Source organism: Anastrepha ludens, chromosome 5, assembly GCF_028408465.1.
Source record: "Anastrepha ludens isolate Willacy chromosome 5, idAnaLude1.1, whole genome shotgun sequence".
NCBI classification, from domain to species: Eukaryota; Metazoa; Arthropoda; class Insecta; order Diptera; family Tephritidae; genus Anastrepha; species Anastrepha ludens.
This window is the reverse complement of record NC_071501.1, coordinates 20859702-20886866: the sequence shown is the minus strand read 5'-3', so window position 1 is coordinate 20886866 and position 27165 is coordinate 20859702. Positions and strand designations below refer to the sequence as shown.

The window sequence follows — 27165 nt, the reverse complement described above, 5'->3', positions numbered from 1 at the left end:
AGCAAGTTTTTCTATTTAGTGTAAAAGCGACTTAGGTAGATTTTATTTTGTCTCGTTTGGCTTATTGCGCCACTCTTTCAACCAATGAGTTATTTTATCGAGTCCTTTCTGAAGTTTTTAGTAGGTAACCTAGACACCATCAATTGTGAGTAACGCAGTGTCATCCGGTAACGTTCGGACTATTGTTGGCTGAGTTGTGATATCACTATTTTTTTTAATTATTTTTAAATTTTAATTTATTTATTTAAAAACTAAAAAAAAAAAATTTAAAAAAAAATTTAAAAAATTAACAAATTACCAAAATTCTTTTTTGGAAAAATTTAATTTGAATTACATGAAATAATGATTAAATTAAAAAAAAAAACTTCAAAAAAATTTTGTACACCTACTGAAAAAATATTTTTGTAAGAAATCGAAATCAAACGACGCCAGAAATACAAGTAAATAATGGCAGTTTGGGATTTAAATTTGGGCAACATGGCATACTTAAGAAAATGTAAGTACGAGGGTATAACAACCATTAGTCATATCACTAGTTTGGACTTAAGTTTTGCCCCACCACGTTCCTGCAACTGCGACAAAAGTTTTTAGAGGCAAACCCCCATACGTTTCCCAAGTGTTTTCGTTAGGCAGTCCCCGGTGATGTTACCAGCCACTGGTGGCATTAGATGGTGCTACATTAGCGAAAGTAGTTAGTTCTCATGTGGTTTTTACACTCCCGGACTTTTGCAACAACTTAACTCGAAAAAATTTATGAATCTCCAATTGTTGGCAAATAATATCGAAAATTTCGGGGCTGAAAATAACAGAATGCCGGGACTGGCATCACTAGTTACCATCTTCTGCCTTTTAACAGCCCAAAAATGTTAAATTTTTCAGAATTTCCTTTCAATAAAGTGTGATATGTTTTGATTGTAAGGCGTTTTTCAATAGGTGCGCTTCAACTTTTTTCCGATATGGAGGGCGAACGACGCAATATTTTTTATTTTTCGCTTGTCATTTGTAAACTTCATTAGTATACATTTCATCATGGAACGCTACACATTTGAGCAACGATTGCAAATCGTGCAAATTTTTTATGAAAATAATCGTTCTGTTGCTGCTACTTTGATCCAGATTTTTTTCAAAAAATCATCTTCAGTGATGAAGTCAACAAGCAAAATATGCGTTACTGGGCAGAAAGCAATCCACACGTGATTCATGAGGCACCGTTGCATCCCGAAAAAATCACTGTTTGTTGCGGTTTACATGCCGGCGGCGTAATTGGCCCATATTTTTTCGTTGACGAGAACGATCGCCACGTTACTGTGAATGGAAATCGATACCGCGACATGATAAACGATTATTTTTGGCCGCAATTGAATGGTATGGTCTTAGACGACATGTGGTTTCAACAGGACGGGGCCACAAGCCACACAGCACACGCTACAATTGATTTGTTGAAGAGTAAGTTCGATGAGCGCATTATTTCCAGAAATGGACCGGTCGAATGGCCGCCGCGCTCGTGTGATTTGACGCTTCTAGACTATTTTCTTTGGGGTTATGTGAAGTCATTGGTCTACAGTAACAAGCCGGCGACGATTTGTGAGCTCAGAGCCAATATTGAATGCGAAATTGCTGTAATTTCGGCCGTTTTATGCAAAAGAGTGGTCGAAAATTGGGTTCAACGATTGGACTTCGTAAAACGTGCACGCGGTGGTCATGCAAAAGAAATCGAATTTCATACTTAAATGTATATGTTCAAACTCGATACGAAAAAAAAAAAATTAGTTAAAAAAGTCAAACCGATTGTGTTTTATTCAAAAAAGTTCAAGAGTTGAAGCGCTCTTACTGAAAAACGCTTTATTTATGAAGGGTGGTTATATTTCAAGGGCCGATGGGCCACACCTAAACGTCAACGACACCGTTGGACTTCTTTCTTTGGGGTTATTTGAAAGAAAACGTGTACGTCGATAAGCAATAATTCAAGAGCTAAAGGATGAGATAATTCGACACCTTAACGGCATTGAACCTCAATTATGCCTCAGCGTCATCGAAAATTTGGACCATCAGATGGAGGTGTGCCGCCAAGGCCGCGGCGGCCATTTTGCCATACCAATATTATCATGATGAAGAGAAATGACAATAATTCCCTAAATTCTCTAATTCGATTTCGTTTTTTCCCAATATTTTGAGGACAAGATGGAGCTATACGATATACGAAGGACTCAGAAAGTCCTTTGGACTCCTCGCCATTCAATTTCCAAACTCGTAGCTGTGTTTACCGGTCACTGGACGATCGGCACACACGCGGAAAAGCTAGGCTCACCATTTAACCACCATTGCAGAAGATGTGGGGACCTTTCAGAGAAAGAGACTGTAGAGCGTTTTCTCTGTAAATGTCCGGGCTTAGCAGGTAGACGACTAAGGTCACTGGGCGCTCCTTTCTTCGACAGCCTGGGACAGTGCGCCAACTAAAAAGTCCAATCAATCTCCTCCATTATATGAACAGCTTTGGCTGGCTCTAGATATCTTCCTGTTGGAGATCTCATAATGGTATCAAAATGGCGCTTTAGTGCTACTTGAAGAGTGCCAGACCGGCACGTCTACCATTTCACCTACCTACCTATGAGGGCACCAAAGTCGTGGTCTTGAAAAATTGTCGACGCATAGTTCAGTTAGTTAATCTCAGGTTTGGGAAAGCTGAAAAATAAAATTGAAACGGTTCCATAAAAAAGAATGCTTTCACACGTGGGAATTCTCTCATTAGTAAAAAGCTGCTAAAAAACTCTTTTACGAAATAGAGATAATTGGGGATATAAGAAAAAAAAAAAATACGATGTATTTCTTTTTAATATTTTTTTGTTACTTGCTGTCACAATTCTGGTGTATTCTAGCTTTGAAATTGATTAAAAAAGGTCAAGAGTAACTTCCCGCCATTTGAAAAAAATGAAATTTTCAGAAATTCAGAAAAAATTAAAAAAAAATTTTAATAAAACTTGTAATAATTTTTTTAATAAAATTGTTTTAATAAAATTTGTAATACAATTTTTTTAAATAAAATTTGTAATCAAATTTCCTAAATTTAATTTTTCCCATACTCGTTTTTTATCTCTGAGTTTTTCAAAAGTATTTTCGAAGGCCATTTTTTAAACTCTAAGGAGTTGAAAAATGCAAAAAAAAAACTTAAAAAACAAAAAGTGAAGTAATACTTTAAATGTCGCTTTAACTGCATCAAAGAAGCGAGTGAAGTCCATTCAAATTAGTCTTTGCAAATAGAGAAGGTATCCCTTTATTATACAGACTCTCCCACCAATGAAATTCAATTTCTTAAAATTCTGCTGTTTGATGTTTTAAATTTTAGGCTCTAAAAATTAAAAGAACTTTATTCTTGGTGAAAAATAATTACAATAAAAAGCAATATCTTACAGAGCGACTGCCTTTCGTACCCTTGCCTCTCATTTCTCACTTTACCTTCACAATTCGCCACTCCCTCAAACACCTTAGAGCCACACCCCTTTGCAATAAGAAATTATTTGCTTTAATTTCATTTTCATTTCACTTCAGGTGGCTCACCGATGACTGGAGTCCGTGTAGTCGCCTTTGTGGTGCTGGATATCGCGAGCGCATGGTTGTTTGTGCGGAGGAGAATAATGGCATCAAGACAACGGTAAGCGCAAATTGAGTCATAAAATAGCAACAGTGGAAAAAAAGAAGAAAACAACAGCAAACAACACAACAAAACAACAATAAAAAATACTTTGCTGAAAAGCGCAACAAAAACAAATACAACACGTCCATTCATACACAGCTACTTTAGCCACCCAGCTTGCGCGGTTTAGCCACTCCAACGTTACACGTCGGTCTGCTTGGCGCACCGCACTTTACTGCTTTGTAACTTTACATTTATGCGCTTTGAAGACTATCCGAGAACAAAAAAAAACGCTGCAAGCTCTTGTGTGCGCAGCTGGAAGCTCGTCAATGGCTCGTGAGCAGCGCTCGCTTTTGTGCTCATAATTGCTACTGAGCGTTTATCGCACTGTTTTTGTTTGTTCTTGTTGTTGTTGTTGTGTGGTTACTTGACTAATTTCGTGAAATTACCGCCATCCATCTACCATTTTCTTATAAAATTTTCACTTTGTCGTTTTTTTGTTTTTTGCTTAACTTTTTCCGTTCTTGTTTGTTGCACGCTCTCCATTATTACAGGTACTGGATGTGATGTGTCGAGCGCCAAAGCCAGCCACGCAGGAGCCCTGCATGATTGAGAAGTGTCCTACGTGGGAGGTGGAAGATTGGACTGGAGTGAGTATGCTTTCAGTAGTATTTTATACATATTTTACTATGTAGTGGTAAAGCTAGTAGACAAAAAAAAAAAACAATTAAAGAGCAGGTTCTTGCAGTTCCTTTCTTTGCTGCCCAACTTTGCTGGTTTATGCCGTTGCCATTTTTTTTTTCATTCAACTTTCCTTTTATGTCGTAAAATTTCGTCTTCGCATAGTTTGCATTTTAATTATGAAGCTTTCATTTTTCATGGGATTTCCGCTTGTGCGATTATGCAGTGCGACTATGCATGTGTGTGTGTGGGTGTGCGTACATGCGATTGCGGGTTACAACAAAGGGCTAACATTAATTTAGACTGCTTTTCGCGCTTAATTTAAGAGTACCTGTGACTTAGTTTAAGTGTAATAGCGCTTCTGTGTGAAAGCTCGCACATACGTTTCGATGTGGTTGGCATAACCCGGTGTGGTGTGGTAGTGGTGGTGTAACATAGCTTACATGAGTTAATAATATATTATTAGACACACACTAAACTCTCTCTTTTAAACACTCTAGCAGCATGCACTGATTTATCTATACTAATATTATAAAGAGGAAAACTTTGTTTGTTTGTTTGTTTGTTTGTTTGTAACGAATAGGCTCAAAAACTACTGGACCGATTTTAAAAATTCTTTCACCATTCGAAAACTACATTATCCACGAGTAACATGGATTACATTTTATTTTGGAAAAAAATAGGGTTCCGTAAGATATTTGGATTTTTCGGACACAAACTGAAAAAAATCTTATATATATAACCGGCCGTGTCTGCACCGAATTAAACCAAACTTACACACATTGTTAAGAAGGTATTGAAGATGGTTTCCGTATAGTTTGGATACCTATTGGTGGATAGGGCTCGAGATATAGGTCAAAACGTGGACCCGGGTAACCTTCGGATGTGTATGTACAATATGGGTATCAAATTGAAGCTGTTGGTGAATGCTTTAGTACAGAGTATTTTTCATGCCGCTCCGTGACTGGGGTCTCAAGATATAGGTCAAAACGTGGACCCGGGTAACCTTTGGTTGTGTATGTACAATATGGGTATCAAATGAAAGCTGTTGATAAGTGCTTTAATACGGGGTAATTTTCATACCTATTGATGACTAGGGTCTGGAAATATATGCCAAAACGTGGACCCGCCGTGTCTTTGCACCGAATTAAACCAAACTTACACACATTGTTAAGGAGGTATTGAAGATGGTTTCCGTATAGTTTGGATACCTATTGGTAGATAGGGTCTCGAGATATAGGTCAAAACGTGGCCCCGGGTAACCTTCGGATGTGTATGTACACTATGGGTATCAAATGGAAGCTGTTGGTGAATGCTTTAGTACAGAGTATTTTTCATGCCTCTCCGTGACTGGGGTCTCGAGATATAGGTCAAAACGTGGACCCGGGTAACCTTTGGTTGTGTATGTACAATATGGGTATCAAATGAAAGCTGTTGATAAGTGCTTTAATACGGGGTAATTTTCATACCTATTGATGTCGAGGGTCTCGAAATATATGCCAAAACGTGGACCCGCCGTGTCTTTGCACCGAATTAAACCAAACTTATGCACGTTGTTAAGTAGGTATTGAAAATGGGTTTCGTAAAGTTTGGATGTAATTCGGAGCAGTGGCAACGGGTACAGCGTTCTTTTCAGCCAGCCATAATGTCGCTTACTTTTTTAACGCTTGGGGCGGAACTGAACTGTCAAATTGACAGTGTGAGTTACAATGTGTCAATATTTCTTTCTGATTTGGATGCCATAAGGAAAAAACGTAAGTGCAACATGTAAAAATTGTTTGTGAATTTTTTTGGAGTGGATTTTGGAACAGTGAATAATTTCTTACGAAATTTGAGAATTTAGTGTGAAATCCGAATGAAATTATGTGTTCGTGGAAAAAACAATTTTTTTCGTTTTTTTTTTTTTGAAAAATATTAATGGATAATGGTTAAAAAAGCTCCAATGCTTAATAAAACATATAAATTGAAAAGAAAAATTCATGGATGATCAGGAAAAAAGACGATTGTTTATTCATATGCGTTGATTTGAAATTTAAAAACAATCTTCTTTTTTCCTGATTTTCAATTTATATTTTAAATTTACTCAAAAACAAATAGAAAAACAAAAAATATTGTTTATGCCAAAGCGCTTGAATAAAGAATACATAAATAAATAATATGAAAACCATATATTTTCTGTTCTAAACCATATCTATTCTATTTTAGTGTGCCCAGCGAAGGGGGCCGGGTTTGCTAGTTATGTTATATACAGTCAGCGTCAAAATGAGGTGTAATTTCAGTTGTTTTTTTATAAAATCATGGTTTATACTACAACAACTGCCATATAAAGTAAAGTTTCGAACTTTGTATAAAAATTTGTAAAAATTCATCAAATTACCAAAAAATGTTGGATATGCAGTTTTACAGATTATTTGAATTTTGGTATAATAAAGTGTAAGCTTAAAGTAGATGAAAAATCACATTGATTTTTAGGAATATTTTTCACACGCGGTCTTGTGCATTCTCCATTTAAAGACATTTTTAAATGGAAGAAAACATCGTCAGCGGAAAAAAATTGTAAAAAATCAACGCGATTTTAAACCAGTTGAAACTTGCACTTTATTAGACTGAAATTAAATGGTCTATTGTACAAAATACCCAAAATTATTCTAAAAAAATTATCAGTAAACAAAATGTTGAAATTTTGATGAAAACTTTTCGATTTTTTACAAATACTGTACCAACTTTGCTTTATATGTTCTTATTACAGTATGAACTATATTTCCATAAGTACAAAATAAATAAATAAATAGTCAAAACTTTTTGAAATTGAAATTTGAAAAGGTCGAGCCAAGGAACACCAGCAGATTTGGTGGATAATAAAACACTCAGGCTAAAAAGCCCATTGTATTTAGAGCTCAGGAAGGAGGGTAAATAGTCAAGGATAAAAATATCAGAGAAAGAGATAGGAAAGAATAGATCTGTGAGAATTTTCCAGATTCTGTGGCAAATCTGTAAATGTCCTCCAGTGTTAGAGAACGACACATATAGGAGTATTTCAGTCCAAAAATCGGTCAAAATTATTAAGTGCTTTTTGCAAATACATTTATTATTAAAACACGTTTACTAATTATAATGGCAATATATTTTACAATAATAAAACAAAATTAAATGAAAATGATCATTAAAATAAAGAATGTATCTATTTCACACTTACTTTGTAAGTTATTCAAAAACGGCATATAATTAATGGTTTATGATTTTTTTTCTAGTACTTGAATAAGCTGTGACTTTATCTTCGTCCATTGTCGGTGTACCCGGAATCACGAGTTTCTTTGCTTCTTCAGAAAACGGCTTTTCTTTTCTTTTATTTTTCTTTCTGCTAGTGCAGCTCAAGAATGGGTCAGATGTTAGTGACAACCTGTTCAGAATATCTCTGTTGCACTCTACTCTAGAAATTTTTGGGAAAAAATCCAGTTAGTATTTTCAGAAGTGTTTATTTCTGGCCTCGGCTGCCTCTTCTGATAGCTGTCCAATTGATAAAATGGAACAATTGATCACCATAGCACCGTATATTAATACCTTATGGAGTGTAGGAGAAATTGGGTGCCAGTCATACAAGTCTACGTAAAGTTTTGCTGTAATTTGTGCATATCTATCAAACTTAACAGGGTCTACATCGTAGCCGCTTGAAATAACTTCTAAAATAACTCTTAATCGCTTTATAAGCTCTTGATTAATTCCAGTGATTCGAGAAGAGGTTTCTGGGTCTTCAAAAAATCTTCTTGACGTATTGCCGTCGTTGGTGTTACCATAACCGGCTTTCGGAATGTCAACAAGGAGACCTATTTCTTCTCTGAAACGTTTTTGAATTTTTTCTTTGGTTTCCTGCAATATTTTTTTCGCTTCTTTTGTGCTTGCCATTTTTTTAATGTTAGCTTATACGGTAAATGGAACAAGTGATTTTTGCTAAGAAACCTGTTTTTGCAGTGCATACTTTTAGTACTGAGAAAAAATAATTGTGGACATGCGGGGACAATTTTGTTACCGTTTATATTTGACAAGGGTCCAAATATTATGATCACACTAACAATTTTACTTGACAAGGTCTGACATCTCTTTAAAAACACTATTGTTTGCTAAATTTTAGTAAAAAAGAAATACTTTTTACTAGGACTTAAAAATCACTTACTTCGAGTGCAATCTTGTCATGAAACTAAAAAAATATATTGTTATCATAAATTACATACCCTGCCCCCATGCCAAAAAAGATTTTTTCGTTCACTTCACAAAACAGGAGCACAGTTAACCATTACACATTATGGAAATATATAATTGACGAAAACAAAGATATAGGTATGGTTAAAACAATGACTAGGTTCCAATGAAAGATGCTCAGGCACCAAACGCTGTGAAAATTCTGACGTCTGTCTGCTATTTGATAAACCGACTATCTACCTTCAAGAAAATAGTTTCTGTGATGAGATTAGATATAATTTTTTTCGACTTATGACCGGCTTTTCCATATAAATACTCCTATGTGCGACATCGGAACCCAAGACTCGTAGCCGTGCTCTAGCAAAGGCAGGACACTCACAGAGAAAGTGCTCAGTGCTATCCGCTTCCTCCAAGTAAGACAGGCACATTGGGTCCTCAATGTTTCCAATGTCTAGATTTATCAGAGTTTATTTATATTTTAATAAATTCTAATCAATATGCATAATGGTTTCTATGCGCTCGAAACGCCGTACGGGAAAAATCAACTTTTTTTATCCTGGAAAAATTTCATATGCACGTGAAACTATTGATTTTGTATAGTAAATCTGTATACAATTTTTTTTTTTCATTTTCTTTTTATGTACTCATTAATTTGATTTTTTGAAGGACCTGAAATTTCAAAGCCCGTATTTTCAAAAACTTATTTTAAAAGCTTATACTCACTCACAGGGCACCATCTACCATCTCGAATTCTCAAAGCTTGAATGTACCTCATTTCGACTAAAAAAATTAAAACCAAAAATTGTATGCTAAAAAATATTTTAAAAAAAGTTTTTCAACTTTTAAATTTCATTAAAAAAAAAAAAAAAAACAGAATAATAAAAAAATTTTTTTAGAAAATGTACTTTCATAAATTAATAAATTTTTTTTAATGTATATTAAATAAAAAAAAAAAATTAACTAAAAAAATGTAATTAAAAAAATTTAGATTCTTTTTTAATTTAAAAAAATTTTTTTAAGAACTAAATTTAAAACAGAATTTGAAAAAATAATAAAAAAAGTTTAAAAATAGTTAAAAAATTTTTAGAAAAATTAAATTTAAAACATAATAAAAAAAATAAGAAAAGTTTAAAAATAGAAGAAAAACAGTTTTAAATTGAAAAAAAAAAAAAAAAAAATTTAGCTTACAAAATTTTTTTTTACAAAATTTAATTTAAACAAAATTAAAAAAAGATTAAAATTTTATTTTTTAATTAAAAAAGAAAATTTAAAAACAAAATAATAGGTCTATTTATAAGTTCGTGCGGTTTTACAACAGATGGCGTAACTTGATTATTATTCCATCGATCCACATTTCCAAACATTCATTGGAGAGCTACTGTCGTAAGGCACAAACGTCAGTATAAGTTTTTTATTTGAAGCGTAAACAACAATATTTTTACCACACTTGAAAATGTCGAATTTCGTGCCAAATAATGTGTTTTTGCGGGGAATTCTTCTTCATTATTTTAATATGAAGAAAAAAGCAGCCGAAAGTCATCGTATCTTGGTGGAAGTTTATGGTGAGCATGCTCTATCTGAGCGAACGTGCCAGAAGTGGTTTGCACGCTTTAAAAGTGGTGATTTTGGCTTGGAAGACGAAGAACGCGAGGGTGCGCCGCCAAAGTTCATGGATACCGAATTGGAGGAATTGCTCGATCAAGATCCGGCTCAAACGCAAGAAGAGGTTGCAAAAACTTTGGGAGTTGATCAATCAACCATTTCCAAACGTTTAAAAGCCATGGGAATGATCCGAAAGGTAGGCCATTGGGTGCCGTATGAATTGAAGCCAAGAGACGTTGAACGCCGTTTTATGGCATGCGAACAACTGCTTCAACGGCACAAAAGAAAGGGTTTTTTGCATCGAATTGTGACTGGCGATGAAAAGTGGGTCCATTACGACAATCCAAAACGTCGGGCAACGTATGGATACCCTGGCCATGCTTCAACATCGACGTCGGCGCAGAATATTCATGGCCTGAAGGTTATGCTGTGTATCTGGTGGGACCAGCTGGGTGTTGTGTATTATGAGCTACTGAAACCGAATGAAACGATTACGGGGGATGTCTACCGACGACAATTGATGTGTTTGAGCCGAGCACTGCGAGAAAAACGGCCGCAATACGCCGATAGACACGACAAAGTTATTTTGCAACATGACAATGCTCGGCCACATGTTGCACAAGTGGTCAAAACATACTTAGAAACGCTCAAATGGGATGTCCTACCCCACCCGCCGTATAGTCCAGACCTTGCGCCATCCGATTACTATCTCTTCCGATCGATGCAACATGGCCTGGCTGACCAGCACTTCCGTAATTACGATGAAGTCAAAAAATGGATCGATTCGTGGATTGCGGCAAAACCGACCGAATTTTTCACAAAGGGAATCCGTGAATTGCCAGAAAGATGGGAAAAAGTAGTAGTAAGCGATGGACAATATTTTGAATATTAAATTTGTAACCATTTTACGTCAATAAAGTTTCAAATTTCGAAAAAAACCGCACGAACTTATTCATAGTCCTATTAATATTAGTAATAGTAAGAACAAACCGAAATCGAACGACGTTAGAAATAAATAGTTGCAGTTTGGGATTTAATATTTAAGAAAATGTAAGTACAAGGGTATAACAACCACACCACATCACTGCCGGGATAGTAAATATATATGTATAATTTTATATGCGAGCAGTGTTTTTATATAATATTTTTAATTTAATGGTAAGCCCAATGCTTAACCCTTCGCACAATAAATCGATACGAGCAACGCAGTCTACATAACGAGCGGATGTTATTATTTTTTTTTTTTTTGTGACACTGAGTCATGATAGACAAGCATTTGTGAAGCATCAAGAACTAAAACTACTCAGCTACATATGTACGTCTTTCATCATTTACTGAAAAAGTACAAAGTGGAACAGTTAGGTAACGCCTTGCAACAGGTTCAACAATGAAAACATCGCTTAGCGGTCTGCAGGCAGCAATCTATTTGTAGATACTTTTTTAAGAAATTTCTTCAGTTCTTTTATGTACATTCGACACGAAGAACGCCTGCTGATGCCTATTGCAAAATATTTGTTTTGTCGATGTTTGAAAGCACTATAGGAAGTACTCGTCCGCAGCAACGATATGCTCTCCCGAGCGAGACGAACTTTTTATAATTTGCAGCATCTGTAGTGCAAGTAATTTGCATGAGCTGCTTTACCAAAGGCATAATTGCTTGCGCACATGGTTTGAAATGATCAGAAAAACAAGACAGCGAAAAATTATACGAGTATACCACAAATTGATTAAATTAACTCATTGAATTAATTAACGCGGTCGCCGTGAGAGCGTGACTATAATTGGAATACTTCCTACTAAAGGTTCGAAGCTCCGGGCACTAAACACCAAATGATAATAAAAATAGTTTAAAAAAACTAAAAAACACGCTTTTATTGGTAATCGAACTAAAAAGTAGAAAATAAATTTTAATGACAAAGGGACCTATAATGAAGTAATAGCAAATCGAACGATCAGTCATAGTCAACTACCTCAGAACAGAATTATATCAAAAATTAAGATACAAATAGAATAACTCAAATTAGAGTTAAAAGCGTGGGATGCATTTTGCTTCACTTTCATAACCCTCTGCACATAGGTAGTTGCCAATAGAATGATTGTAATATTTACTATATCAAGCATCCCACGCTTTTAACTCTAATTTGAATTACTCTATTTGTATCTTAATTTTTGTTATAATTCTGTTCTGAGCTAGTTGACTATGACTGATCGTTCGATTTGCTATTACTTCATTATAGGTCCCTTTGTCATTAAAATTTATTTTCTACTTTTTAGTTCGATTACCAATAAAAGCGTGTTTTTTAGTTTTTTTAAACTATTTTTATTTTCTACTTTTTAGTTCGATTAGCAAAAAAGCGTGTTTTTTAGTTTCTTTAAACTATTTTTTTTTTATTATGAATGAAAATTATTGTTATCAATGCAGTCAGTGAATAAATGATTCGATATATTTGTGTTATACTTAATTCCTTTCTTATCGACTGTGAGTCTAAAGCTTTGCAGTTATCGGCCGTGATAAAGAAGTAATCGGGATGAAGAACTTATTTCGTGGAGGGAGCCTGAGAAACTGATTTACAAGAATAAATAAAGATTTTTCATTTTACAACCAAATTCACCTTACTTTTTGCCCACAGGTAAAAAAAGAAAATATTAATCCTGGCAATCCTAATAAGGATAATGGAAAACTTTTATCAAATTATTGCATTGTCATCGGTCCTTGATAGGTGTGCAAAATTTCAAGTCGATCAGATTTTTAGAAGCCAGTGAAAATTAAGCTCAAAGATTCCGTTACATGCATACATACATACATACATACATACATACATACATACATACATACATACATACATACATACATACATACAACCCGACCTAATAAAAGTGTGTTAAAAAAGAAAATTTCCCACAGCTGTTGCCCCTCGGCAGGCAATGGCCGATGTCCATCTGCCATGAAAATTTGCTCATAGATTCTGTCAAAAAAGTCCCAAAGTTGTTCACTAAAACGCAAAGTAACTGTTTAATCATTAAAAATTATATTGTCGCCTTCAAAATAGGCTCCATTCGAAGCAATACACCTATACCAACGATTATTCCAGTCATCAAAGCACATTTCAAACGCGTTTGAAGAGATCTTCTTCAGCTCCTTCAGCGAATTCTCCTTAACGGTCTCTATCGACTCAAAGCGGCGTCCGCGGAGTGGCAATTTCAGTTTGGGGAAAATGGAAAAATCGCAGAGGGCTAAGTCCGGTGAATACGGTGATTGTTCGATGGTATTTGTCGAGTTTTTGGTCAAAAAAGTGTTCACAATATGAGCCTTTTGAGGCGGTGCGATATCATGGTGCAAGATCCATGAGTTGTCTTTCTACAAATTTGGCCACTTCCTAAGCTCATACGCACATTCTCTCTCAAACGTCACATAACTTCCAAATAATATTCTTTATTTACTTGGAACGAACTCCGAGTGCACAACCAGTAGCATGCCTTTCACTTCTGACCGACTTTCACGTGGTTTTTTTGGGTTTCGGCTCATGTGGATAGCGCCATTCACCCACGTTTCATCGCCTGTTATGATGCGCTGGATAATCGTTGTGTCCGAATTCAATTGCTTCAGCATTGTCTTCAGTCACCTTCTTCGATGAGTCGAACGAGTCGAGCAGCCCCGCATCTCATGCCCAATTGATGGTGTAAAATGTTGCGAATTGATTCGTGAGACACGCTAAGGTCACGAGCTACCTCCCTCAAACTTAAATGATGGTTTTCCAGCACCATTTCTTTGACTTTGTCGACGTTTCCATCCATTGAAAACGTTGATGGGAACCCAGATCGAGGCAAATCTTCCACGACTTCTCGGCCCTCTGCAAAAGCCTTATGTATCTCGTATACATTTAGACATATTTGTAAAGTGTGCTTTTTAAAGGAACATCGGGAATTGAACATTTTTACAAAATGTAAAAGAAGAAACCATTAGCCGTTTTGAGGTGGCAAGAACTGTAGGACTCTTTTTTGTAGAAAACATCATAGACATAGAAGAAACATCAATAGGAAATTGAAGGAGGAGCTCGGCCAAACACCCAAAAATGGTGTAAGCGCCAATTATATATTTAGATAATAATTTTCTTTATGTCTTCTGCAACATAAATGTGAAAGCACAATGACCTTCGAATGCCACTTGCAATAATTATAGCACATTCCTCTTATATTTATTCATTTTTTATCATTTTCTAGCACAAAAGTCTTCAAATTTCTTTAAAGTCAATTCGTTTTACTTCCTTTTACCATCCACGAGCGATAGTTCAACGAAAGGAATGACTCTTTAGTGACGCAATGGGCATAGTCCCACTCTTCTCCTAAGTCAGGTTTTCCCCCCAGACTTTAATACAAACTCTGAGTTTACGAGCGAGCTGCAATCAATTAATTTCAAAACTACTTAAAACCAAAGCAAACTAAGAAGTTAAATCACTTTTACCCACTCTACTCACTTAATTCGAGCAGAACAAATTATCTCGGGAAATAAGAGCAACATTTTCCATTTTCTTTTCTAAAGTATTTTCTTCGCCCATAATAGGAAATGCGAGAGCTAAAACAAAAAAAATCAACGGCAAACGACTCCAGCGATGGGATGTGTCAAAATTAGTATCAAAGCAGCTTAACATTTGTCTATCCGCTGCGTTACCAAGCGACTCTCCTACTAACAACTTCATCACATTTACGGACCTCGCTTGCGCGCGGTACTCGGTGCTCGGCAGTCGTCACCTATCTGCCACTCGACGGCAGTCGCAATTCGCTGAAAGTGTTTATGTTAAATATTTGCCAGTATCTTATGGCATAATTACACTTGAGCTTAAATGCAACTGAAAAGTCACGGAAACAGCAACAATATCGACAACAACTACCAGTCACCAGATGAAGATGGCCGTCTGACGCTGATACATACATACGAATGTTCCTAAAGCACGCTGTCTGCGTACTTTAAACTTCCTAGTGCCTTTTCATCGGCATAGTACTCTCGTACTTGTTGAAGCGCATCGACTTACTGCATCAAGTCATTCTTGTAGGCTCAGCTGCGTGCATAGGTATTTTAAATAGTCCTGCAAATCCTGCAGCGAGCTTTTCTACTCTGTTTGGCTTGTGTGCCGCTGTCTAAGTAGTGAGTATTTGCTGATATGAACTGCAGTTGGCTTGTTGTTGTTGGGGTTGCAAAACACTCCCGGGGCGGCGTACGCAAAAATACAGGCAACTTCACTGAAAGCTTCTAATGCTCCTCGAATGCTCCGGCGCTTATTAGTCGCTGTGCGTGTGTTTGTGGTACTCCAAATGATATTTATCTACATACAAAAGCATGTGCACAAGTCCATTTACATACTCATAAGCATATAAGTCCAGCCAGTCGACTAGCTGTCACATAAGCACCCCTTCTTCCAGGCAGCAGGCAGCTGCGTAAAAACTCACTACTCTCGTACGTCGCATCCTTTTAGAACCTCGCCGCTTTTGGCTTGTCATGACTTAATGCTCTTTCGTTTGTTTGTTAGCACAAGCATAGAGTTAAAATATTTACATATGCGGCATGTCATGGGGTGTGGGTATAAGTAAACCACTTTGTAGGCAAACGTGTGGTAGAGCAGAAGATTGGATTGGAAGTATTTAAAGAGTTGCCAGAGGTATCATTGTGAATAATGGTGTACGTAGAAGTGTCAAATAATTCCTGCATTGATTGACAAGAAGAATTTGATGTGAATAAATGTGTACGTAAATATTTAAAATGTGCACACCCCCGATCAGCCAAAAGTTGAAAATTGGCGTTATAGTTTCACTATTCCCGCAAGATTCACTGCATTCCGCTGAGCCTTACTCTGCTACGTTCTGCGTGGATCATTTCCGTTTGAAGCATACTTGGAAAGAGAGTTCAAGTATCTGCCTTTCGACCTTTGCCCTAGTTAATCAAATAATAAAATATAGCTGAAATCAGGCTAACTACCAACTCAGGGCACCAAAACGACTCTATTTCGATGTATTCCGCAAAATAGAATTCTCTTCTTAACGCTCAATGCGTTCGACGACTTTCAAGTTCTCTAATTTGCTTGGCTATTATTCAGTGTGCCCACTTACATGAAGCTCTTGACCAAGAAGTAAGGCGAAGAAGTAAGTCGCAGAAGTAAGACAAAGAAGTAAGACAAAGAAGTAAGACGAAGAAGTAAACGAAGTAAGCTCTTGACGAAGAAGTGATTCTTCTTATCATACGAAAAGTAAATTACGCATGAGCTTCAGAGAAAGATCTTGGTGTCATCTTCTGCATTTATCAACAGCACCTTTTGAAAGCTTCTTACAACTTTTCTCTTTTTAAAGTTATCCTTGGCAATTTTTATGGTTAAAATATTGAATTACGACGCTAAGATTCCTTACATAAAACCAACACTCAATTCCTCGCTTAGTTAAAGTCTTCTGCCTAAGATCTTCACCTTGCAGTGCTTTCGCCAGCATTATTATGCCCCTTCTTTTGAGTTTCCGACACTGCAAAATGAGACTTTAGTTCCGCAAACGGACACGTGCGCTCCACCAGCATCAGTTTGGGCTTCTTTTATCCGCTTGGTAGTTAGAGTTTTATTACAAAACGCTGAGTGACCGATTCCCATTAAGGGAGCTCGTATCTTTAACGTAGTAATTTTTCATGATCCCTAAACTTTTTAAGCAAGGCTAAACTACTCGCATTTTGAGGCACCATCTACAGACCAAACAGACCTTCCACCGACCAACAAACTCATCTCTTGCTAACAAATGCTACTTTGAACTGAGTAGGCAATTGAATCGAGAGTGCACTTTTCGACTTCCTTGAACTTATTTTGAATTCAATAATGATAAATGAAAAAAATGGAGTCAAGAACAAGAAGAGCTTGGTAAATCCCAAAACACGCATGCTAAAAAAAGTCCATTTGATTCAAAGCTCAAGTAAAAGGGTAGATAGTCAAGGAGGAAAGAAGATAAGTACCAGAAAGAAAGAGATAGGATAGGATAGAGACAGAGATAGCTGGTCCTTTGAGAATTATCCAGATTCGTTGGAGGTTCGCCGTAGCTTACATTAATTTAATCAATTTCTGATATACCGTTTCTACACAGCCTTGATTTTCTGGTCGCCCTGATTAGCTGGTCTTATGAGAATTTCCCAGATTCTTTGGCAAACCGGAAAATATCCTCCAGTTTGATTGAACGAACTTTACTCATTCTCAAGATATCGGAACTCCAAATTCGTAGCCTTGATCTAACAAAGGCAGGACACTCACAGAGAAAATGCTCAGCACTGTCTGCCTCCTTTAAGCAAGTCACGCTAGATAGGTTCTCAATGATTCCACTGGTGGTCATATGCTGACCCCATGGGTTGTGTACTGCCATAATATCGACCATCAACCGAACGTCTTTTGTTCCCAGTTTTAGAACGAAGTTTGACAGTTTTCTGTTCACAAAACACTTTGTAGGTCTAAAGTGTTCAAGACTGGGTCATCGCCCTTTATGAAAGTTGCATACATAATCGCTGATTTAACTCATGATTCCTGCAGAACTGATACCGATTGTTGGCTCTGGTTTCTTTGGGGTAACCGCTGATCCGTAGTTGGCCAATTCATCAACAATTTCTTTCTTTTACATCATTTCGAATCAGTCGTTACCGAAGAAAAGGCCTTGTTTGTAGCCGACTGTATTAGTGGATTTGAGTAGGCGCTGAAAAGTTCAAGTCTAGAAATCCTGCTTTATCGCTTCTCAATGATGCCTCTTGGCACGAGGAAAAATTTGCAACTGTCGCGCTATCGTGAACTCGGCGGAAATCGTGACTATGAGCAGTACACCAATAAAGAAGAAAACGAGTCAGAACATCCTCTTCAGCGCTCCTTCTTGTTCTCATACTAAACTAGAAGTTTTTAGTCGTTGACCTAAGGACACTTACTTACTTACTGCTGATCAAGATCACCTCGTGAAACATAGGATCTAAGGATGATTTTTAAGATGATTTTGTTTGTAAGAAAGAAAAATGTCTTTGAAACTTTTTATAACTTTTCGGTGGACATTGGTCTTGCCAGTAAAATATTTCTCTACACAACTTTGGATCATACAAATTGAAGCTCTATTTAAAGCTCAGACCACAATTTTTGCTACTACTACCTTATGAATTTTCATAATTCGTGTCACAACTTTTTCATAATTTTCTAGCCGGCTTGGCATCATTGCTTTTATTTTTATCCAAATGAGATTGCGGCTATAAGCAAATATGCGTGTGTGGGCTGTGAGTGTTTGCATATATTTAGGTAGCATTACCGAACATTAAAGTACTTACTTAAATACATACGTATGTATGTACGTGAGGTTGTGTGGATACAAAAATGTGAGCATCCTTTCCAAGCGCGTTTTCATTTTGTGTGTCCGCACACACCTTAAAATACAAAATACCCTGCAGGAAAAACCTGAATTGATGAAACAAAATTTAAGTTCAGAACTTAGGCAATTTCGCAAATCGTCAATCCTATCGCGAGCAAAGTTATCTGTCTTTAGAGTGCGGCAATGCCAAGTCCTTCTTTCGACCGCGGTGTCATGTGAAAACTAGGGCTTCTTAACCTGGAAAGTGCGGATGCAGCTCCAGCCTTTCTCATCGCATTTCTATTTTAATATTTTATAGAGTTTTTCAACGTTCCCCATACTTATGTTACATGTCTGTTGCATATAAAGTATGAGTAAAATATGACTTCAAGGTTGGTAGAATGAAGGATTACGCAAATTGAATGGAAATGTTAGGCTAACTTTGCCGTGACGTAAACATAATAAACCTTGTAAGCCTTGTCCTAACTCAATTTTAGCGACTGCTCACATCGATTATTGTGACAGCAGCGACTGTGAAATTCCCAAGGGAGACTAGTACCTGTAATCTTTTGGACTTTTCGCTTGTAGAAAAATTCGACTGTATTCGATTACTAGGCTCTATGTAGCTACGGGTCACAGTCACATTTTCGCCTGTGGATCTGGAAAATTTACCAAAGACATCGGCTCGGTACGAGCCTTAGCTTCCTCCACAATTTCTCTCCATGCATCTCGGTCCATAGCCTTGCATCGGTTGTTGCCAGGTCGTCCTCTTCACTTTCCACTGTACCTGTACATGAGTGCATCCAAAACTTTGTAGGCTATTCTTCCATCTAGAGTTCTGCAATCGTGTCCTAGCCATCAGATGCGCTGCGATTTAATAAAATAAAAGGATATGTCTGTATTTTTAAAAATAGTCATCTGTTCTCTTAACAACCAAAATTTTTTAAAAGATTACTGCCATTGCGGGTCCGTGGCAACAAAAGCCTTGTTTGTACACATTTAAGTACAGACCCTTTATTGGGTCTTTGACCAAGCTCCCCCTCCTATTTGTTGTGTGCCTCTTCAGCTTAATGCCCCTGCGGAATGGCCCAAATACGCTCAGAGGTTTACCAGTGCCTGCCAACGGCGGCCGTTATTAGAAAATGCTTTTCCAATCATTTGGTTTTTGATGTCAGAGATTTCGAACCTGTGCACTCCCACTCCCCATTCGGCTACAGTGACTACGCTCTCTTCTACAAAAACTTCCTATTGAGCTCAAAACTTTACCAAAATTAAAAAAAAAACTGAATTTATGCCAAAATCCCAAAGTCATACCAAGTATTCCATGTAAAGGGTGGTTAAATTTTAAAAGCCGATGTTGAATGTGAACCACACCTAAACGTCAAATTTTTTTTCTAAATTTCATTTGATATTTTTTAATCTCAGACTAACTCAATTTGAACCATAGAAAGATACACAATCGAACGACGCATTAAAGTTATTCAGGCTTATTATGAAAACGGGCGTTCAAATCAAAATGCATATCGCGCACTTCGTGATTTTTTGGTCAATTTAATCGTCCAAATATGAGTAGAATCGGAAAAATTGTGCAAAAGTTTGAGCAAACCGGGTCTGTAGGAGATGTAAAAACACCAATGGATGCTTGTACAGCTCGTACTGCAGAAACTATTGCTGCTGTTCGCGATAGTGTGGTTGAAAAGCCGTCCACCTCAACTCGTCGTCGTGCCCAACAATTGCACCTCTCACGCTCGTCGTTGATGAACATTATGCATAAAGACTAGCATTTACACGCTTACAAGGGCAATTGACTCAAGAACTAAAGCCTCTTGACCATTTCAAGTGTCGTCAATGGTGAGAAATGGCAACAGTGAATGACCAATTTTCGAAGAAAATCATCTTCAGTGAAGAAGCACGTTTTCACCTCAGTAGATTCGTCAATAAGCAGAATTGCCGCTTGCCGCATTTGGGCGAATGATAATCCAAGAGTGATTGCCGAAAAACCAATGCACCCACAAAGAGTGACGGTTTAGTGCGGTGTATGGGCCGGCGGCATCATTGGGCCGTGTTATTTCCAAAATGAGGCCGGTCAGGCAGTTACTGTGAATAGTGAACGAACTTTCTATGGCCCGAATTGGAAGATATGGATGTGGACGATATGTGGTTTCAACAGGACGGCGCCACTTGTCACACAGCTAAGGAAACAATGGCTCTTTTGCGCGAGAAATTTGATGGCCGAATAATCTCACGTCGCGGCGATGTCAATTGGCCGCCAAGATCATGTGATTTGACACCGGTGTGTCGCCGAGACCGCGGCGGCCATTTGGCCAATATTTTGTTCAATACATAATTGATCCATAACAGTATTATCATAATAAAGAGAAATGATAATAATTAAAAAAAAAATTGTATGTTATTAAAAATCAACACCGGCCCTTAGAACTTAACCATCCGTTTTTGAACACAAATCAATATCATATCACTGCGGAATGGAATGAATCGCGTTATGCTTGAGCAACGTTAGAAACTATTGCAAGCTTATGTCCAAAGTAACTATTGGGTAGCCCATGCAGTGCGTTCAGTGTTCTCTCATCGAAAATTAATACCTTATAAGGCTCTCATGATACCCGGCCTAACGTATCGCGCAGAAGCTCGGACGATGACAACATCCGATGAGGCGTCACTTGCAGTGTTTGAAGGAAAAAATTTGTGGAAGATTTTTTGACTTTTGCGCGTTAGTGGCGACGAGTATCGATGGAACTATGAGCTGTATGAGCTTTACGACGACCTAGACAGCGCACTGAATGAAGATCCAGCGCCTACGTTGGCTCCGGCTCTGAAAGCATTCGATGCGATAAAAAAAGTTCGCAGTCGTGCGGTCGCCGCCGTCGTACGATACCTATTGAAGAGAATATGACTACCGTAACCCAGAGTGTGTCACTCAGTCCTTGAACAACGACTCATTTTCTATCACAACCTTGAACAGGCAACACTTCCTAGCTGATATCCGTGTAAATTTCACTAGTTGCTTATCAGGAAAAGATTCTAAATTCTTGTCATGATTCTAAATTCACTAGCAGCTATTCGGTACTACATAGTGCGTTTTCTTCCAGCAGGGTAATCATCATACGCACACACATACCTGCATACAAGCATATGGGCGCCCAAAAAAAGGCACACTTACGCATTGCCAGTTCATCATCCTTTGCATATTAAATCGTTGCTCAAATTTACTCAGCATATGCTCAGTTTTTTTTTTTGTTGTTGCCATCTTCATTGTTATTAGTCTTTTATGACGACGTTACGAATTTGCATATAATTTGTGACTTTTTTCACATCGCTGCTCACGAATACATACATATAAGTTCTTAAGGTCCGTATGTACGTAGGTACAAGTATATGTGGACCTGAGTTTGTTTTATTTTTATGCAAATTTTAATGCTAAACACGTTTAAATAATTTATAATTCCTTATCATTTTGTGTCATTTACGTTTTATCCCACTTGTGGCCTGCGTCCAACAACAATAACAACCACCACTCGCCGACTTATCCTACATGCATTGCTGTCGCATATGAAAACTTATTTTGTTGACTGTCATTTGGTGGCTACGACGCAACACTTCCTACACCAACTATACGAAAATGCCCTGCGGCTCGAATTGCACATCTGTATGTATGTTTGTGTGCCATGGATGTGGCTTTATGTCGTCATGCGTAGTGCTCGGTAACCTGCGGCCAAGGCTTACAAATGCGTGGCGTTGAATGCAAATCGGCTGATGGCAGACACAGCGCCAAATGCGACCCACTTACGAAACCCGCATCGGTGCAGCAATGCTCGACGGGGATATCTTGTGATGGTGGCGGTACAATTATACTCGGCAGCAGCGGTCCTCTCGCATCGGTGAGTTATGAAGATGTATGAAAATAAAATGAAAACATGCACTTAGCTTTTAAGGATTAAAAAGGAAATAGTACGGATTACAAAAATATAATTTAGTTAAAAAATTTAGAAATTACTTTTACCGCACCTTTAATTTAAATATTTCCTGCGCTCTTTTTTCGTTTATGCATTCATATTTAAACAGTCTGATGACGGGGAGCTGGATGAGGAAGACGATGAGGATGACGACGATTCGGCGGATGTTGAAGATGTGGAAGAAGGCGGTGACGAGTCTGGCGATGCGCGCAATGATGATGCGGGTTTGGTGTCGTATCGCGATGAGCCCGCACCACAGTACGCGCACCGCTCGATCAGTCATCTGCATCACGATGAGCCGCAACAGCCGCGTGCCGAACGTCTCACTAGTGGTGGTGGTGGCGGCGGTGGCGGCGGATATGGTTATCGCAGTAAATCCGATGCCGAATCCAAAGTACCAGTTGGTGATCCAAGGTGAGTCAAATACTTTAGGTTAGCTCAGAGGAGAGCGGCACTGAGTCACAACAGATATATAAACTTGAATAACACAAATTTCTACAAACTTCAGGTTAAAGGCCAAAGTGTTCTTGTTAGTTGAATTGTCTGGACATTCAAATAAAATGTGCTTAAATGTCTCGACGGCTACAGCTATTCTTTTGTGTAGTCACGAAAAGATTTACCTCTAGAAAGAGCAATCACAAAGTTTTGCCAATTCTAGATATAACTACATTCCAGAAGTTTTTATATTCATTTCTCAAAAATTAGCTCATCTGTCCTTTTGATTAAGCTGGTCAAACATTCTAAGATTCTAGAAGATTCTTTAAACTTCACGTTAAAGTCCAAAATGTTCTTGGTAGTTGAATTGTCATAAAAGTTGAATTCATATAAAATTTGATTAAATGTCTCAACGGTTGCACCTATTCTTTGGTGTAGTCAAGGAAGGATGTTAATCTTACTCTGTAGAAAGCGTAATCACAAAGTTTTGTCGGTTGTAGATATAACTACATTCTAGAAGTTTTTCCATTCAGTATTTTTCACTAATCCATCTGTCCTTTTGATGAAGCTGATCAAACATTCTAAGGTTCTAGGAGATCACTCGAAACACGTCCTCTTGGTAACCCATCAGCCATTTTTTTAGCTACAAGCTAGTACCGTTCAGAAGTTACTTTACATCCCATTGTCGATAGCTAAGATGCATTGTGGAGTTATTCGGTGAACTTAGTTATGATTAACTTGTAAGGCATAGCCTTTAAATCACTTAGGTCTCTGTAGAAATAACAATAAAGACGCTCCGCTAACCTTGTTTAAAAACTACACTAGTGAGGCAAATTCAAGAGGTTTCGAATACTTGTATTAAACATTGTTGGAAACAAAGAATTCATATGAAGCACCCATCGGTTACGTTGGTGAATCGAATAAATTAAATTCAGTGAAACTAGTGAAGATGGACATGCAAACACATCACATCTGCAGAATTTGTTCAGATGAGGAAGAGACGATCCCGCACTTTTTGCGCCATTTTTCAGACGTAGATTTACCATTTTAGATAGACAATTCTTTATTGAATTGGAAGATCTTAGGTCTGTGGAAATGAGTTTCTTATAAAACTTTTCAAAATTACACACTGGTTTTAGGAGAAATAAGAACAAGTTCCCCATTTGGCATCAAAATGATCTAAGAGCCTGAGAGCGTCCCACAGTGGAAAAACGCTTCAACCTACCTAACCTCGACTACTGAGACTTTGTTTTTGACTACGGTTTTGATAATAGCATTGACTATAAATATATATTTATATATTTCTATATTGTAGTATTATACTTTTATTATGACAATGACAAAGAAGCTGATAATTAGAATGACAGTAGCTATTACAATGACAATATCATCACTAAGGCTAACGAAAATTATGAGACTGATAATGATAATGATTAGAACAGTGATAACGAGAGTGACTATGACAGGGATAATAACAATGATAATGACAATAAGAATGGTTTTGACAATTATAATGACAATGACATTGGAAATAACAATGAGAGTAATAATGACAACTACTATGACTGGTCCGAAGGTAATGAGAGTTACAATGTCAGTACCAGTCATAAATATAATAATCTGTCTGACTCAGTCAGCCGGAAATTGCCCTCTTTGTGTCGGTTTCGGGCTTTTGAGAGCCACTTTGAGTGCTAATCTCTCTTGTGTTTCTCATTAGCCCTAAGCCGTGCGAGTTTGTGAAAACTTTTAATTTATTTTTTATTTTGCTTTGGGTAAGAAGAAGATTAAAAATACCAATAAAAACAACAAATAACTTTTACGTTTTGTTACGGGCAAGAAATTGTGTTTTTTTTTTTTGTTCTGGTTCTTCTAGGATGCTTACGCTCTATTGAGAAGGCATTTCGTTCTCACGCTCATTTGCCCATAAATCACAAAAAAAAGCATTATTATGACAGTAGCTATGACAATAACCACAACTATCTGATCAATACATTGGCGAGGACTATAAGAATGACAGAGTTAAGGGCAATGATAATGACAAGAACTGAAGCTCTCACAAAGATGATAAGAGTAGCACTGATAGTGACAAAGACAGTAAGAATGACAATGATAATGGCAAGAACTAAGGCGGTCGCAAAGATGGTGAGAGTAGGCAACAATAAGGGATTTCTGTTTCCCTAAACTAATATACTTAGCCCTGCCATAAGTTCTGTTACAAGTTAAGTACGTTAAAGGTATGAAGTTATAATACTTTTTTAATGAAATTACTTAAATTAAATTTAATTATGTAAATTTCTAAAACAAAAATTGTAAATTTTCATTCGAAATGATCACCATTTGCTTTTACACAAACCTTCAAATGGTTAGGCCATTTAGCTATTGCAGCTCGCTCGGCTTGAATGTATATTTGGGTCGCTGCTCGAACGAAATATTGTTTGAGACTCCCTAAATTTCTTTCTGTGAGGTCTTCGACAAGCTAGGTTCTTCAATTCTGACCACAAACTGTAGTCCAATGGCCTCAGATCTGGGCTACCAGACCCAAGAAAATAGATTTTTAGCCACTGCTAGATGTTTTTTGCATAATGGGCTGGAGCGGAATATTGTTGGAAGATTCAACGCTCTCTATTGAAGCAACTACTGCTTAACTGCTTCACCACGTCTTCTTAGACATCCTTCTGGTACACATTTGCCCCGGTCTTAACCCCTTTTTCGCAGAAATGAAGAGCTGTCGCGCATTTACAAGACACTTCCCACCAAACCATTCGGAGGCTGGATGGCGGCCACGCTGAACCCTTGGAATAACATTTTTTAGAATTTTTAGAAGTCTTAGCATAGATTTTGTCGTGTTGCTTAATAAAAACTTCTTCAACAGTGAACATTCTCTCATCTGTGAAAGGAATATTTTCATGGCCGTTGACCGCATGCCACCGAAGAAGCTGCTTGCATCTGTCGAGTCTAATTTCCTCAAGCACGTTGTCAAAACATGACCAGTTGAGGGACGGAAGGCTTTCACGTGGAGATCATCTCTAATCAGTCTTGGCATGGATCTGGTCGATAGATTCATTTCCTTCGACATAATTTCTTGCTTTCTTAGGGGGTTTCGCGAATTCTTTCTCAAAGGGCTTTTATGGCTGCACTGGTTCGAACGACGCGATTACGGCCACTTCTTTTTCTGTCTGTCACTTCGGACGTTTGGGAAAAACGGTTGATTGTGCGGTAAACAAACATTCTCGAAATAGTAAGTTTTTTCAGCAATTCTCACTTGCAATTTTACTACAATTTTGTAATGCAATCACAGCACTGCGATTTTCCTTGGCACCGGACTGAAACTGAATATAATTTATAAGTAGGCAATGCATACGAACAAAAACAAAAATAACGAAACTTTTTTCTGCGAATTTTTTTCTCACCGAATGCATTACAAAATTTGTCACAGAACTTATGGCAAAACTAAGTACTTATATATAAAGCGGCTGCTTTTGACATAAATTTGACTAGATTTGGTCCTGACCATGAAACCCAGCGTAGATGTCGACGTTTTCATTGAGTTTTGTTTTCGCAATGCTCTTGAACTTGTACTTGAGCTACTTCGTCGAGCTTAAAACAAACTTCTCGTAGATATATATTCAACTCTTCATGTATTTCATTAGCTAATAACATTTTTTTTTTGCATATTAAATATATTTAATTAACCACTTGAAACGAATATTTCTCTTAAAACTAAAAATGCCCATTTATGACACGTGTACTGCCAGACAGTAGCAGCCTTACCTCATTCCTGTCTAAGCCTATTGTAACTGTAAATGAGACGACCTTTTCTACTGCACATTCTCACAAAGTTGACAAGCTTATAAAGGATTACATAGTTGTCACCTGCTGATTTCTTTTGCTATTCACCTTCCAACATCTTCTCCAACTCCACATCCACCATTGCCTTTATCTAATTCAACTGTCTGCATTTGACAAGCTTTAGTTCTTTACATAGAACGCATACATTTCACAACAGCCTATACACCCCCGCTCCGCTAATTCACTGAAACATAATCGGTATTAGACTCTACTCACCGCCGGCCACTTGCCTACGTAACGCACAGGCATTTTGTCGCTGCGAATAGACATCAACAGCACCACACTCACTTTTCACTTTACTCACCTCAGCCCACCCTTCGGCTTTTGTTTCCACTTCATTTCATCGCCACAGACTCGTAGACACTTAATCGTTTAATCACCTGTGCGTTAGTTAACATTCTGGAATTTTTTCTTATAAATGGCAACAATTTCTATGGAATAGACAGCAGAAACACACCGAGA

The 27165-nt window shown here is 37.4% G+C and overlaps 1 protein-coding gene across 8 annotated transcripts in view; it reads left to right on the top strand.

Moving 5' to 3' along the window:
* The window catches only part of LOC128865125 (protein madd-4), a 322915-nt gene that overhangs the window by 145603 nt on the left and 150147 nt on the right, over positions 1 to 27165 (top strand). For all 8 annotated transcript variants that reach the window (XM_054105124.1, XM_054105122.1, XM_054105126.1 and 5 more), the window contains exons 9-12: positions 3547 to 3649; positions 4186 to 4281; positions 22162 to 22344; positions 22529 to 22833. In XM_054105124.1, the coding sequence (XP_053961099.1) occupies positions 3547 to 3649; positions 4186 to 4281; positions 22162 to 22344; positions 22529 to 22833 (687 nt within the window). The remainder of the gene's footprint in view (positions 1 to 3546; positions 3650 to 4185; positions 4282 to 22161; positions 22345 to 22528; positions 22834 to 27165) is intronic.